We start from the raw sequence: 14529 nt of genomic DNA on the forward strand, positions 1-14529 counted from the left end.
AAAAAAATACGGATGAAAGAGACCCAGTTAGAATTTCTATCATGTTGAAAAAATAGTGGTAACATCTCAGCATAGGGGAAATTAATCACTCGATAGAATGGACAGGGCGAAGAGGAAGAAATGAGCGCTCAAAGGTCACTAATGAATGAGAGCTTTGTTGATCAGAAACTTCCGTGTTTAAGCTCTATCCATCCAATTTCAGTTACTCAGTTGTGAATTTAGTTCTTCATACCTCTATTCATTATCGATTATTAAAATTTTTGGGCATTTATTTAATATCACATCGATTCATTCATCATTTGGATGATATGTGCCTAATTCGCAAAAATAATATGCTTGAAATGGACCAACTTATCAGATTAGACTCGCTATAAAATGATTAATAATTCGAATTCAATTTCGTCATCCTAAAGAAAGACTATGATTGAAAATTTTTGAACGAAATATAGGAAGCGAATTTTGTGTTTGAAAATCCATCATCTTGAAAGATTTTTACGAATATGAGATCCAAAAATGCATCTACAGGGTGATTCAAGGTTCAGTAGACAAACATCACCAATGGCCATACTCTGAAAGTGCAGTTACTAGAAGTTATCTACGCTTTTGAAAGTTACTTTTTCAGACGTGTGTGCAAACAATTAGTTGTCTTTTTAGGATTTAAATTTTTTTATTGTGATTTTTTTGAAAAAAAAATGTGAATTCAGGTCCTGAAGAATTTTATAGGCAATTTAAAGATTTTTGTGTTCTGTCTCGCACAAAACCAGCTAAGGTGATATCTATATGGATGATGTCTGGAAAATGAGTTTAAAAGGACTATTCAAGGAAAGGTAACAACAATTCGACATCCCTACAAAATGAATATTACATAATTGAGGGTTGTCTTTCGAGTTATAATTTATTGTTATCATCCTGTAATTTCAGACATCGTCGTTTCGTTTATAGGAGTTTTTGTGGTACATCATCGGGTCTTGGTGAGGCTGAGGGTAATTGTATCCTTGCGACATTCCGCTACTCGAAAAATGGGGATAATTCCACTTTTCCTCTCCATCCCCTGAAAATAGTCCTTATTGAAAAACACCTCATTTTTGTGTGTGCGAGAACTAGTAGTGGAGTGCTCAGGTGCATGTGGAATCTTGTTTTTGCTACGAGGTGCCTCTAGATTGGTGATGTGATACATAACTTGATATCCAAGATTGAAAAGTAATGTCTGTTCAATAGTTTCGAATTGTCATATAGGTTAATAGAAACTCTCAATTGGACAAAATAAACTGAGCATCGAATCATTAAAATAATTAACAGAATTAATAATTGTTGGAAGGAACTATTTTGCTCTTCTATTAATATGTGAAAATTATATGGACTATGGAGTAAGTACAAATAAAAATCATTTAAAATTCAACAAACACTTCAATTCCAAATAATACCCTGTATACAATAGTTATGTAAAATAAATATCTAACACTTCATTTGATGAACTTTATTTCCTATTTTAAAATAAATAACTTCAATAAATAACACAATAAAAATTGACTAATAAATATTGTCACTAACTGATTCAGAACGATAACAATACATCTTAAATAAATATAATTCACTTTGTACACAACTTTCATGATAAGAATATTCAAAAGAGTAATAAATAAAAACATAAAAAAAGTGAATTATGCCTTAAATTAATCACCTTTTCGATGATGAAATAAAATATTACTTTTTATCTATAGCTCAAGAGTTTTCGTGAAATTCTGCATATATTCAAGAATCAGTTTTTTCGAATGAATTTCATGCTAAATGCCAAACATAACAATACAAAAATTTTATTATTGTTAGCTTTTAGAATTTCATTATACCTATTCGTCGAACTCACATGAGATTGGTATTTCTTTTTTGATTATTATTTGATTATAATTGATATTTTTTCATGTATTTTCTTAATATCATTTTACAGATTCCAAACACAATATGCGCAGAAAACTCAAATTTCTCAATTTCGTAGAAAGAATTTTTTTTTTCATGGAATATTTTTTCTTGGTTTCACACATAAAATAATAAATTGAGCATTGAAGGAAATCGAAAAATGTTTCCATCATATTCTTAGAATCTATCATATATTACTTCATCACTAACTATACAACTAAAAATAAAGTTACACTAATGAACATCCCACATTTATTTATAAAAATTTCAAAATTGTTGTGTTCTCTCTAAAATGAGCAATAATTGTTCGCGAACATTTTCATTTAAACTTTAAAATTACGCATATACAATTCTGAATCGAGAATTTTTTTACATTCAACTAATATAAAACCTCAATAGCCACCGCTAAATCAAAGAAAGCATTTATTCATGGGTAGCACGTAAAAATGCTTCTATTCGGTTGTGACCTGGTTTCTAAGGTGTGAAGACCTCGATTAACTCTCATCTAAGTCTCAGTGACGGATTGATGTCGGTTTATTGGTATTCAGATCAGAAAATCTTCCCAGAGAAGCTTACATCAAATTTCTCTCGACTTCTAACATAGTGTTTTGTCTTTGATGTATTGTCAGTGAAGGTTGAATAAGTAGAAGTAGAATTCATGAAATTTTCATTCGGATGAGAAATAATTGAGCTTTAAAGAGCTCTATGAATTATTAGGTTTTGTAGAATTCATAGCCTTCTCTATCAGACTTTCGTAGAATTAGTTAATAACCCTCACTTCGTGTTGATTTCTATTTTACAATAAATGGATACCTGACGCTTTTTTGTACATTACAATTTTTTCAGATAAAGACCCAAAGATTGGAAACATAAACTTTTTTCACAAAATTTATCATAATAAATATTCATTATTTCAGTTTCAATGGAGTATTAATACTTCACTATAACTTTTCAATACCTTTTTAGTAGAAAGATTAGTATTTATTACAATTTTTCGAAACGTATAAGTTATCCATTTATGAAATAAAAAACAACATAAAGTGTTTATTATGAACTGGAAGGCAACTAGATTCTTATTAAGTAATGACAAACAAAATTCGAAGTTATCCAATCTTTTTTCTATTCTGTTTTTTTATCGAAACCATTCGGTTGATAAGAGGAAAGATCTAACTTGTAATAATCGTCTTCTATGAGAAATGAAAACCAAAAAAGAAGAAGGTTTTCCTTTCCAATATAGTAGTAATTGAAATTCACTATTCCTCATCGATTCGGGGATGAAGAAAATAGCTATAAGGCTCATGACTGCTGTAATATCCTCCTTGAGCTGAGTCATGAGTTGTTGATGGGTGGCTAGTCCATGTTCTATCATAGTGCCCTGAAAATTTGGCTCTTTGTAATGTTACATAGTGCGAACCAAGCCTACTTATCATTTGTAAATATATGTGAAAAATATATTACAAATTAGTTCTTATATTCATTAGTACTATATTTCCTATTAGTTGATTACACCTAACCACTTGTATATGTTATAGCTAAAGCTACTAAGGATTTTGTCCGATTTACTAATACTCTATAGAAGGTCTCCTTAGAATTGATCGAAAAGAGTATAAGAACAAAATATCAAAATGGTTTCAGTTAAGAAAAGCTTAGTCCAATCGGACAATTAGTTGTACAACTTTGCTTCCTCCGTTTAGCAATAGATGACTGTAGCCGTAAGTAGCGCGGGAGGTTTTAATTTTCTGCTTTAATATGAGGAAATCTGCCGCTGAGGCTCATCGAATACTTTCAAATGACTATGGTAAGGACGCTATTAGTGAAAGAACGTGTTTAGATTGGTTTCAACGATTCAAGAACGGTGATTTTGACTTCGAAGATCAGCATGGCGGTGGAAGAGAGAAAGTTTTTCGAAGATGAAGAATTGAAGGATTTTCTTGATCAAGACTCGTGTCGAACGCAACAAGGATGCAGACTTAGTACAAGTGACGCAACAAGTCAATTCAAAACGCCTGAAACTCATGGAAATGATTCAGAAACGAGGAAATTGTTCGACTATCACTTGTTTCGATCGTGTCATACGACCTGGCTGACCATCACTTCCAGTCTTAAAGAGAAGTAAAAAATTGTATCGATTCGTCGATCGCTTCAAAAGATGACCTGTTTTTTCAACGCGGGATTTGTACGCTGCCCGAAAGATCGAAGGAAGTAGTGGCCAGCTATGGACAATACTGAATCATAAATGTATAACCAGTTTTTTAAATAAAGCCTCGAATTTCGGAAAAAACAGCGAAAGCGAAGTTGTACGCCTATGTACAACATGTCACCATATAATTTCTATCAATCCTTCATCAATAATAATTTAGTAATGATAGCAGCACAAATGGAGCTCGATTATATTATTTGACTCTCATTGATACACTAGGAAAAATATTAAGGAGAAGGTCACATTTTTTTGAATTTGATTCGATGAAAGAATAACTGTCAACAACAATATCATCAGAGTTCCATGCTTGATAGGTGACCATTGCTTCAACAAATATATTTCATCATCCTTATTTCTGGGCTTCAAAGAAGTATGTCATGACAGAATTTCAGGATTGTTCACAAAACCACAAATTAAAAATCACATAAACTTTTTCCGGAGAAATTAATGCGAAATACTCATTCGAAAACATGCAATATTAAATTTAACCATAACCTAATTTCAACTTTATTATACACCCATCCACCCACGGAATAAAGCCATAACCCGGAAAGTGTGCCTAACTACATAACCGGAAACGTGCTACTAAGTGCTTTCAACCAACACATTATGCAGGTCACATTTTATAGATTCTGTTCGCCTCTAATTATGGAATTCATCAAATTCGCATGAATCTGGATCAACGAAGTTGTGTTTCATATCAACCAATAAAATTTCGAATAATCTATTAATTAGATTTGGTGGGAAGAGGTGATTACAACCGAGATGAATTATTTTTCAGGCTGAATCAGTTTATACCTTAGATGTGAATTCGAATATTTTCAAAATAATCGTTAATACTATTTATCGCCAATTCTCATTTCATACAGGGCGTCCCAGGAGTAACTGTGCATACTCTTATCGGAGGTAGAGTAGGACTAGAGGAGTACGGATTGACTATTAAAAATTGATTTCTGCCTTTCCTCAGAAAGCTACAGGGTTAGTTCTCTTATTCATATATTTAAATATTGAGACCATCATCAGAATCGTACTTATCGGCAGGATTTATTGAAACTTGTGATGTTATTGGCACATGCTGGAAACGAGTCAGGGAGATATTAATTAATTTCAAAATTCTAGGACCGGATTATTCCTGATTCAAAGATCTCACTCGGTATTTCGAATTAAAAATCATAGTTTCGATTTTCAAAATAACCTAAATTCAGTACGGAGTATCAATCAAAGTAGTCACAGCTAACATTCTTTGTTTATGAAAGTAATCTTGAAATAATTTTGGATTCAATATTTTTGATAATTCATTGTTAAAAGTCACTTCAAACCACTTTCAGGTATCCAAGTTCTTAAAAACTTCACTTTTACGTTGAAAATTGGTTCAGTAAAACTTTCTGCGCGAAAATTTGTTCAGGTCTCAGTTTAGTTTTTAGTGGTGTTTCCGAATATTAAAACAGATTTTCAAAATTGCGATGTTCAGGGTGTTGTTACGAGGATTCAAACGATTCATAATTTTTTGTTAACCCGGCCCTGATTTTCAAGGCGGTTATTGCATGATACGTTTGGGTTCTCAATTAGGAACATATTCGCCAAATATGAAGAAAATATACCGGGTGCTTCGTTTGATATGGCTTCAGAAAGAAACGGGCAACATTCATAAAACACCCTGTATCTCGGCTACGAAGAGAATAAGACCCAATAAATGGCGTATCTCCAGGTCCGCCTTGGTGCCACCTATGCACCTGTGAAGTATTTCCGTTTCCCAGTATAATATATGATGAATTTAAACAAGTAAACAGCAATAAATGAAATATACAGTCACTAAATAACCAACAAAACAAAATATCTACATGTAATACATAAAGATGGGATCGTGCAATAATGGTTAGCATGAAAAAAATTGTCTGCCCTTGAGTACATCTGTCCGAACGATCATCAAAATCAGCCTCATCTTCACTGTAACATAAAATGTTTTCGATATTTTTCACAATAATCTCAATTTAAAATCGCGAAGCGGAAACGGAATAACCGAAACATCATTCTATTGAGTTCTCCAAACAGATCAACATCAACCCACACATATTTTCCCCATCAATCGGTCCCTCCATATTCATCGAAGGATTAGACCCTCAGAAACATCAGCAAACACGCCGCCAAGTCATCAGCACGCGTCACAAACGCTGAATGGAGAACGCGCGACGCAAAAACGCCAAGCGGAATGGAATTCCCCGAATCTCTAGTGTTTAATCAACAGACGGGCAGAACTTCGAGATGAAATCGATACTATCCGAGCGGTAATCTTTTCTGTATCGTCCGGATAGAGTATCGTCCCACCATCACTAATCTTTAGTTATTTTCTGATTGAAAAAATGTCTCGTACTGAATTGTTGTAGAGGGTGTTTTTTTTCGAAGTATATAACTTTAAGTTGACATTACTATTCAAGATGGCGACCGATTGCACAGCTGTCAAGTGATTTATTCTCAGTTTAGTTTGGCAATTCATCATCAATAGACAATAGACAAAAGACAACGCTTGCAAATAGTGCAATTTCATTTCGAAAATAATGGTTCTGTGCGAAATACGTATCGCTCACTACGTCCATTTTGGCCAGAACGTTACAGTCAATGGTGATCGGTATAGAGCCATGATTACTAACTTTTTAATTCCTGAATTGAACAACCATGATGTCTAGGTGCTGTGGTCCCAACAAGACGGTGCAACATGTCCCACAGCTCGTGCCACAATCGATTTATTGAAAGACACGTTTGGTGACCGCCTAATTTCACGTTTTGGACCTGTACATTGGCCTCCAAGATCTTGTGATTTAACACCGCTAGACTACTTTCTGTGGGGCTATGTAAAGTCATTGGTCTATGCGGATAAGCCACAAACTCTTGACCATTTGGAAGACAACATTCTCCGTGTTATTGCCGATATACGGCCACAAATGTTTGAAAAATTCATCGAAAATTAGACGTCTAGATTGGACTACATCCGAGCCAGCCGTGGCGGTTATATGCCAGAAACCATATTTGAAATGTAATGCCACAAGATTATCTTGCGGATAAATAAAATTCATGGCAATCGAATGATCCATCTTTGTTTTATTGCAATTTAAAGTTCTATAGCTCTAAAAAAAACACCCTTTAATATTTACTATGAAGATATCCACACTAGCTAGTTTACTGTTGTTCTGTTTGGTTCGATGGTGGTCCTGTTCATAAAATTGTTGAACAGCTTAACGTTTCTATGAGAATTATCAATGAAACTATTAGATCTACACCTTAACATTGGTTACCAGTGTACTTTCGCCTCATATTCGTAAACAGGTTGCAGTCAAGAAATCTTGGGATAAATTTCATTTCCACCCGAACTCATTTCCAATTGAATCTTACCTCCCAGATACTAAAACTGCCAGATTAGAGTCACGCAAACCTTTATGGATTAAAACTTTCCTTCGATCTAATGAAAGTTATAAGGAAATTTGGCGTTGGGAATGGAGTTCTTGTAATGTCTTCAACGAAAGTCTAAACATTGATCCTTCAGAGAAAGTTCCAGGTTTCAATCTTCCTAGGAAAATTTGGTGTATTTGGAATCGACTTAGGACTGGTCAAGGTCGTTGCAATAGAATTCTCTTCAAATGGCATTCTATTGAAAGCCCACTATGTGAGTTTGGTGACCACTGTGGTTTACCATTTAGCACTTGGAGAATACTTGTCCAATTTATAAATTTTATGATTGTTTCCAAGCTATCCATTCAGTTTCAGATTCTTTTCAAAACGCTAACTTTAAATGAGTTTAATGGAAACTATTAGATAGGTTCATTTGTTACTCCTTTCTGATTGTTTTCTCTTTTTATTTCAGATTTAATTTATATGTAGTCAACTTTTGGTGAAGCATAAGGATGGGAAAGATTTTGTGTGGATGAAGAAGAAGCCCTTCAATATAAATACATATGTCAGCTTATTCTGTGAACAAATACACAAACCAATCACTACACCCATATGGGGAGACAGAGTATTCGCTGAGGTTTGTATTCTTCTATCATACGTTAAAATGTATGATGCATCGTTTACATTTCTTCTGCTTATACTGAGAACCTCGTTTTTCTCAATGAATGTACAAAATCAGCAATCAAAATATGAGATATATATTTCTTCTACCGGGCAAAACCAACAATGTTACAGCGATTGTCAAGATGGATCTAGAATTCTGAATAGATCTGCATGTTAGGTGGATCAGTCGACTAGATAAATCAAGCAATTATGCGGATCTACCAGCTAGGTAGTGCTACAGTGCGTGCAAATTCAGGCTTCATATTCTTATGATTCATTTCTTTCCTAAAAGATGGCATCGTGGACTGCGTTTTTCTCAGAAGAACGGCTCCTCTTAAGGCATAAACCGAACCATTCTACGGCAGAGTAACCATGCTGCGTTAAGGAATTGGGAAGTGAATACGGTGTGTTCCTAAATTGAAGCTACTAAGAGAAATAAGAGATTCCTCGGATAATTGAGTGAAAAATGTCCTATAAACATGGGCCCGCAAACGCTTTGTTTTCGAGATACAGTTTATTTGATGTATTTCCTTAATTTTATAATGATTTAACCAATTTATCGAATTTTTTGTAATCTCCGCTACAGGTTAAGTGAATAAGTACCAGATATAATAATTATTTTATTCATCACAGCTTGATAACTGGATCTTTAAAATCATTTGAATTTTCCTGAGGATTACAAGAGAATTATTTGAAAGTTTTTGTCGAAATCGGTAACAGATACAACAAAACAACAAGAAACCAAAAAGTGTCGTACATGACCAAAGTTTTATTTTACATTTTTCTAGACTACCAGTGGTTCACCAACAAAAAGTTCTGGAGGAAAGAAGCGGCCATTGCTCCAGAAAAAATATCACCCTGTATATTTGTATTCAAAATGTGCATATCACAAAATGAAAACTTCAAATTGAAATATTTATGCTGAATTTAACTTAGGTATCTTGTGAACGAAAGGTGCTATGAGAAAAAAATCATACTTCAACACCCTCTCTCTCAAGGAAAAAAGAATTTGCGAGCCTACTTTTATAGGACTTTTTTTCTTTAAAATGATCTGTGGAATCTGTCATTTGTTCCTGCAATTTGGGTACACCATGTAAAGTAGGGAACACTGAGTGCCAAACTGACAATTCCATGAAAGTCCCAGTTTGAAACACCGCAAAATTATCTAAGAACGCCTCGCCAAAGTATTGAAGAATATTCATTGTAGCGTGTACCAAGCACACTCAGTACTACACATTTTGTTAACCAGAATATAATAAGTGATGTCTGGTCGCCTTGGAATAATAGACTAAATAGCAAACACGCGACACATGAAAGACAAAGTGAAATTCCCCAACCTCAAAGCGTCTAATCAACAGGCGGACAAAGCTTCAAGATGAAATCGATACCATCTGCACGGTAATCTCTTCTGAATCGCTCTAGACAGATGTAGCCCGCGGGCGGAAAGTTTGTCCGGAAGAAAATCCAGTCACTTACATGGATTTCCGGGCGCCGAGTGGTGAGTGTAGAGGCCGTAATTCAAACTGCTGGTCGCAATCTTCTTCAAACCCTGTATGGAGGAGAGTATAAGGGCCAGTTTGGCTAGAAGCAAGGCTTTTCCTCCGAGCACGGCGAGGAATTGGAAGCCCATCGGAATTACTATCAAACCAACGGCAATTATGGCGAATACAAGCAAGGATACCATCATGTTGTCTTTCCGTCGACGGCCTGAAATTTGAGAAAAGACGGTGTCATCTGGAAATAAATTTTTATAAGCTGGTCAGTTTGGGTAAAAAGTAATAGGTAAATTGTAAGGTATAAAAAGCAGATAATTGATTAGTATAGATTCTAGCTTATACTAAAAGTTTTATAATAATACTTCATTGTGTAACTACACTTTTTTCAATTGTAATTCAGAAAGCGTAAAATATAATTCAGAAAATCAAATTGAATTTTAGAAGAATTTAGAATGGGGAGTTGTTATTCAGAATAGAAAATTTGCAATTCAGAAAAAGAACTTTATATTCAGAGACGGTAATTTATATTTCAGAATAGCAATAAATAATTCAGAAAAAAAGATATTGAATACAGCAAATATACATTGGAATTGGGATTTGATAATTTGGAATTCAGAAATAAGAAATTGTAATTCTGAATTGGTAACATGTAAAGGGTGTTTTTTTCGAGGTATATAACTTTAAGTTGCCATTACTGTTCAAGATGACGACCGATTTAACAGCTGTCAAGTGATTTATTCTCAGTTTGTTTTGGCAATTCATCATGAATACACTCACGCCTGAACCACGCTTGCAAATAGTGCAATTTTATTTCGAAAATAATGGTTCTGTGCGGAATACGTATCGCGCACTACGTCCATTTTATTTTGTTTAGCGATGAAGCGCACTTCTGATTGAATGGCTCCGTCAACAAACAAAACTGACGCATTTGGAGTGTGGATAATCCTCAAGTGTATGTCGAAACACCGTTACATCCAGAAAAACTGACTGTTTGGTGCGCTTCATGGGCTGGTGGAATCATTGGTCCGTACTTCTTCAAAAACGATGATGGCCAGAACGTTACAGTCAATTGTGATCGGTATAGAGCCATGATTACTAACTTTTTCATTCCTGAATTGAACAACCATGATGTCCAGGAGCTGTGGTTCCAACAAGACGGCGCAACATGTCACACAGCTCGTGCCACAATCGATTTATTGAAAGACTCGTTTGGTGACCACCTAATTTCACGTTTTGGACCTGTGAATTGGCCTCCAAGATCTTGTGATTTAACACCGCTAGACTAATTTCTGTGGGGCTAAGTGAAGTCATTGGTCTATGCGGATAAGCCACAAACCCTTGACCATTTGGAAGACAACATTCGCCGTGTTATTGCCGATATACGGCCACAAATGTTGGAAAAAGTTATCGAAAATTGGACGTCCAGATGGCACTACATCCGAGCCAGCCGTGACGGTCATATGCCAGAGATCATATTTAAAATGTAATGCCACAAGATTATCTTGCGGATAAATAAAATTCATGTCAATCGAATAATCCATCGTTGTTTTATTGCAATTTAAAGTTCTATAGCTCTAAAAAAACACCCTTTACTTCAAAATCAATGAAAATGAATCGTACCTAATACATAGTATTATCATTATCAGGTTATATTATTATAATCGGGATCGTTGCGGCTCTTTTAGCTTTTGGTAACTGTGACCAAATTGATCTGTTATTCTTAACCCTATACCTATTCAACAAATCCAAGGAGGCCGTTGATACTGTTAGCGGAGCCGAGGACATCCTTTGAAGCCTTGGCTGTTACTCCGAGATTATCCAGGATAGACTTTTCCATCTGAGTGGTTCTTAGGCCAGTCCACACCCATCTCCTTTCCACAGATATCGCAAATCTCATCTGCTAACTAAATCATGCGGTACAAAACGGATTTGCATCGACAGTGTCCTGTCAGCAGTCCCACCATTACGAAAAACTCAGCTCGTATTAACTTCAAGAGCTTCCTGGTTTATGTCAGTGAAAACACCACAAATTTCTTTGCCTGACCAAGACCAAGAGTGTTCTTCCAGTGGGTTATTCTATTGCCCCATTCCCATTGTTGGACCGCTGTCTTATATTGGTCTTTTCCAAGTCCATAAAAAGGCTCAGGATCAACCGGTGTTTACCTCGAGGCTTTTTTTTTAAGTTCAAGATTTTTTCGTTTTCTTCAATACCTCAATTCCCTGGTAGTCATATCTATGTAATACCTGTGTTGCATATTGTACTGGTACTTCATATTCGGTTCTGTTCTGAATTACATAACACATTATCTGAAATTGGATTGATAACTTCTGAAATACAATTTTCTTTTTCGGTAATATAATTTGATGTTTCTCAAATTCAATTCACTATTCGCTATTACAACTTTATGTTTCTGAATTCCAACTTCCTTATCTGAATTTCAATTTCGTTTTTCTGAAATCAAATTAACTATTCTGAAATCAAAATTTTCTTTTCTGAATTATACTTTCCTATTATGAAATACTTGTTCCCTTTTCTGAACTTCATTTTCTAAACTACAATTGTAAAAGGTGTAGTAGTAAAAACAATACTCTTCCAGACAACAATGTACCAAACATTGGAGTTCGGGAATGTGCTTTCACTAAGAGATATACATGACATTATCATAAATGAAGGGAGTTTTAAATAGATAAATTCCATTTGCATATGGAATTCAACTTTTTTCATGAACGAAAAACCAATCTTCGAATTTCAAAGGCTCAAAATTAAATGTTTGTCGCCTAACCACAATTCAAAGACCAATATTATTTACCTCTATGTCTTGCTTGTACTTCATCATCACTGTTTAAATTGATCTTTAGCTCATGTGTATCAAATAAATCGTACAGCTTCTGAGAAACTTCGTTGTTCCAATCCACTTGATCTCTTATGAAACGACCTCTACCGTTGTATCTGAAATTAAAATGTATAACCTCATTTGAAAATTCTCAAAATTAAATAAAGGTATCGAAGTAGTTTTGAAATAATAAAAATATACAGGATGGCCATTTGAAAACGAAACAGACGAGATAACAGACGAAATAAAGTTTTTCGATAGAAATGCTCGGACAGGTCGATTTCTGTTTCGAGGGGACAACTTAAGATGTAGGTTACGGACGCATAGCGCTTCAACCCTTGCTACTACAGCCCTCACCCCCAAATTTTGAATAGGGAAGATGGGGTGAGTGATACCTCATTTGAAAGGTATTTTTATACTGATTTCAGCACAGTAATTGTTTTTTCATTTTATGCATTAGTTCTCGAAATATTCTTAACTAAGTATTTGAAAATGAAGTGGCGTTTTCATGGCACTTGTAGTGTTTTGTGAAAAATCGACATTTTGAGCTTCAAAACAACCATGACTGTGGCTTCCTTCCTAACTAACTAACGCATGAATATTTCGAGAACTAATGCAAAAAATGAAAAAACAATTACTGTGCTGAAATCAGTATAAAAATACCTTTAAATTGAGGTATCACTCACCCCATCTTCCCTATTCAAAAATTGGGGGTGGGGGTTGTAGCAGCAAGGGTTGAAGCGCTATGCGTCCGAAACCTACATCTTAAGTTGTCCCTCTCGAAACAGAAATCGACCTGTCCGAGCATTTCTATCGAAAAACTTTATTTCGTCTGTAATCTCGTCTGTTTCGTTTTCAAATGGCCACCCTGTATATTAATTCAGTTTAAGAAGATAATTTCGAAATCACAAGAGACCCATGATTTTTTTATAATTATTTTCTTTTTTTTAATCATTCAATGATAGGATCCTCAGAATTTGAAAGTTGAAGTCCACGTGAATTTTCTATTAGCGTTCAAGTGAAAAGAAGTGTTGTCACTTCAGCTTACAAATTTTTTTTTAAATTATCAGGATATTTTGCCGGAACATTTCAGTTCGATCGGATTGGTAATTCTTCAATTATTAAGAAAACAAAGTTCCCAGGACCGACCCTGAAATATTTCGAGTCGAAAAGACTTGAAACATAAAATTGGTTTCGAAATATTTCTTCATCGTATTCCCGAATATAAAAAATTCACTGCAATAAATTCAATTGCCGAGTGAAGAGTGGAAAAGAAAAATTGGAAACACGAAAAGCTCTTATCTCGCTCACCTGTCGAATTGCGTCAAATTCGCATCTCTACATTTCACCAATTGAATCCCATTGCCGACACTTATAACGTCTGCCCTTAACGATCTATTCAGAACAAGCAAACTTTTACGTCTCAGACAATTTTGGAAGACATCAGAGAACTCGATTCTTGTTTTCGTGGTGGCGGCTACATCAAGGCACGTTTTTAGTAGCATGCCTGTTACTTCTCCAATTTCATACCAAAGAGAATTCTCGTTCTCTATGTAGGTTTGGTTTGTGGTCGAAGCAGCGGAAGTCATCCATGCAAAAGTTAGTACGAGTAGAATCCAAGGGATTCTTGATGGTCTCATGGCTGAACTGAAATTTTATCAAATTCAAAGGAGAAAATGCAAGTTGACAATATTCGCCTACATTAAAATACACTGCTCAACAATTGATAGAGATCATTTACTTGTTCTAAATTTATTTCTGAAATATTCGCTCCAAGATTATATATTTAGTCAGATATCAGAGTATTTTCAGTTGATAATATGGTTCACTTGAGGAAAGAATGAAAAAAAGGAAATTTGGAGAGAAAAAGAGACTTTATTAGGAACACTTAAAATTCTGTGTTTGAATAACATAAAAATTTTATGATGAAACCACAAGAAGGCTGAAGTTTCGGTTAAGCTAGTACCTAGTTGGTCCCCCACGAGCTCGTCTCAAGCATTCTACCCTACGAGGCATACTTTCGATCAAACGATTTATA

The 14529-nt window shown here is 34.9% G+C and overlaps 1 protein-coding gene across 3 annotated transcripts; it reads right to left on the reverse strand.

The window, feature by feature from the left end:
• Positions 1 to 896: 896 nt before the first annotated feature.
• Positions 897 to 14132, reverse strand: LOC123689020. 3 transcript variants are annotated; one of them, XM_045627804.1, is made up of 4 exons: positions 13803 to 14132; positions 12468 to 12607; positions 9638 to 9868; positions 897 to 1051 (listed from the first exon to the last, which is right to left on the reverse strand). In XM_045627804.1, exons 1-4 carry the CDS (start codon positions 14129 to 14131, stop codon positions 918 to 920), a joined length of 834 nt encoding a protein of 277 aa, XP_045483760.1. In that variant the 5' UTR covers position 14132; the 3' UTR covers positions 897 to 917. The 3 variants fall into 3 exon arrangements, with proteins under 3 accessions (XP_045483760.1, XP_045483758.1, XP_045483759.1); XM_045627802.1 differs by having other exon boundaries at positions 9638 to 9895; XM_045627803.1 differs by lacking the exon at positions 897 to 1051 and adding an exon at positions 3154 to 3289 and having other exon boundaries at positions 9638 to 9895.
• Between the last annotated feature and the right edge of the window lie 397 nt (positions 14133 to 14529).

The sequence above is a fragment of the Harmonia axyridis genome, chromosome 1 (assembly GCF_914767665.1).
Source record: "Harmonia axyridis chromosome 1, icHarAxyr1.1, whole genome shotgun sequence".
Classification (NCBI taxonomy): domain Eukaryota; kingdom Metazoa; phylum Arthropoda; class Insecta; order Coleoptera; family Coccinellidae; genus Harmonia; species Harmonia axyridis.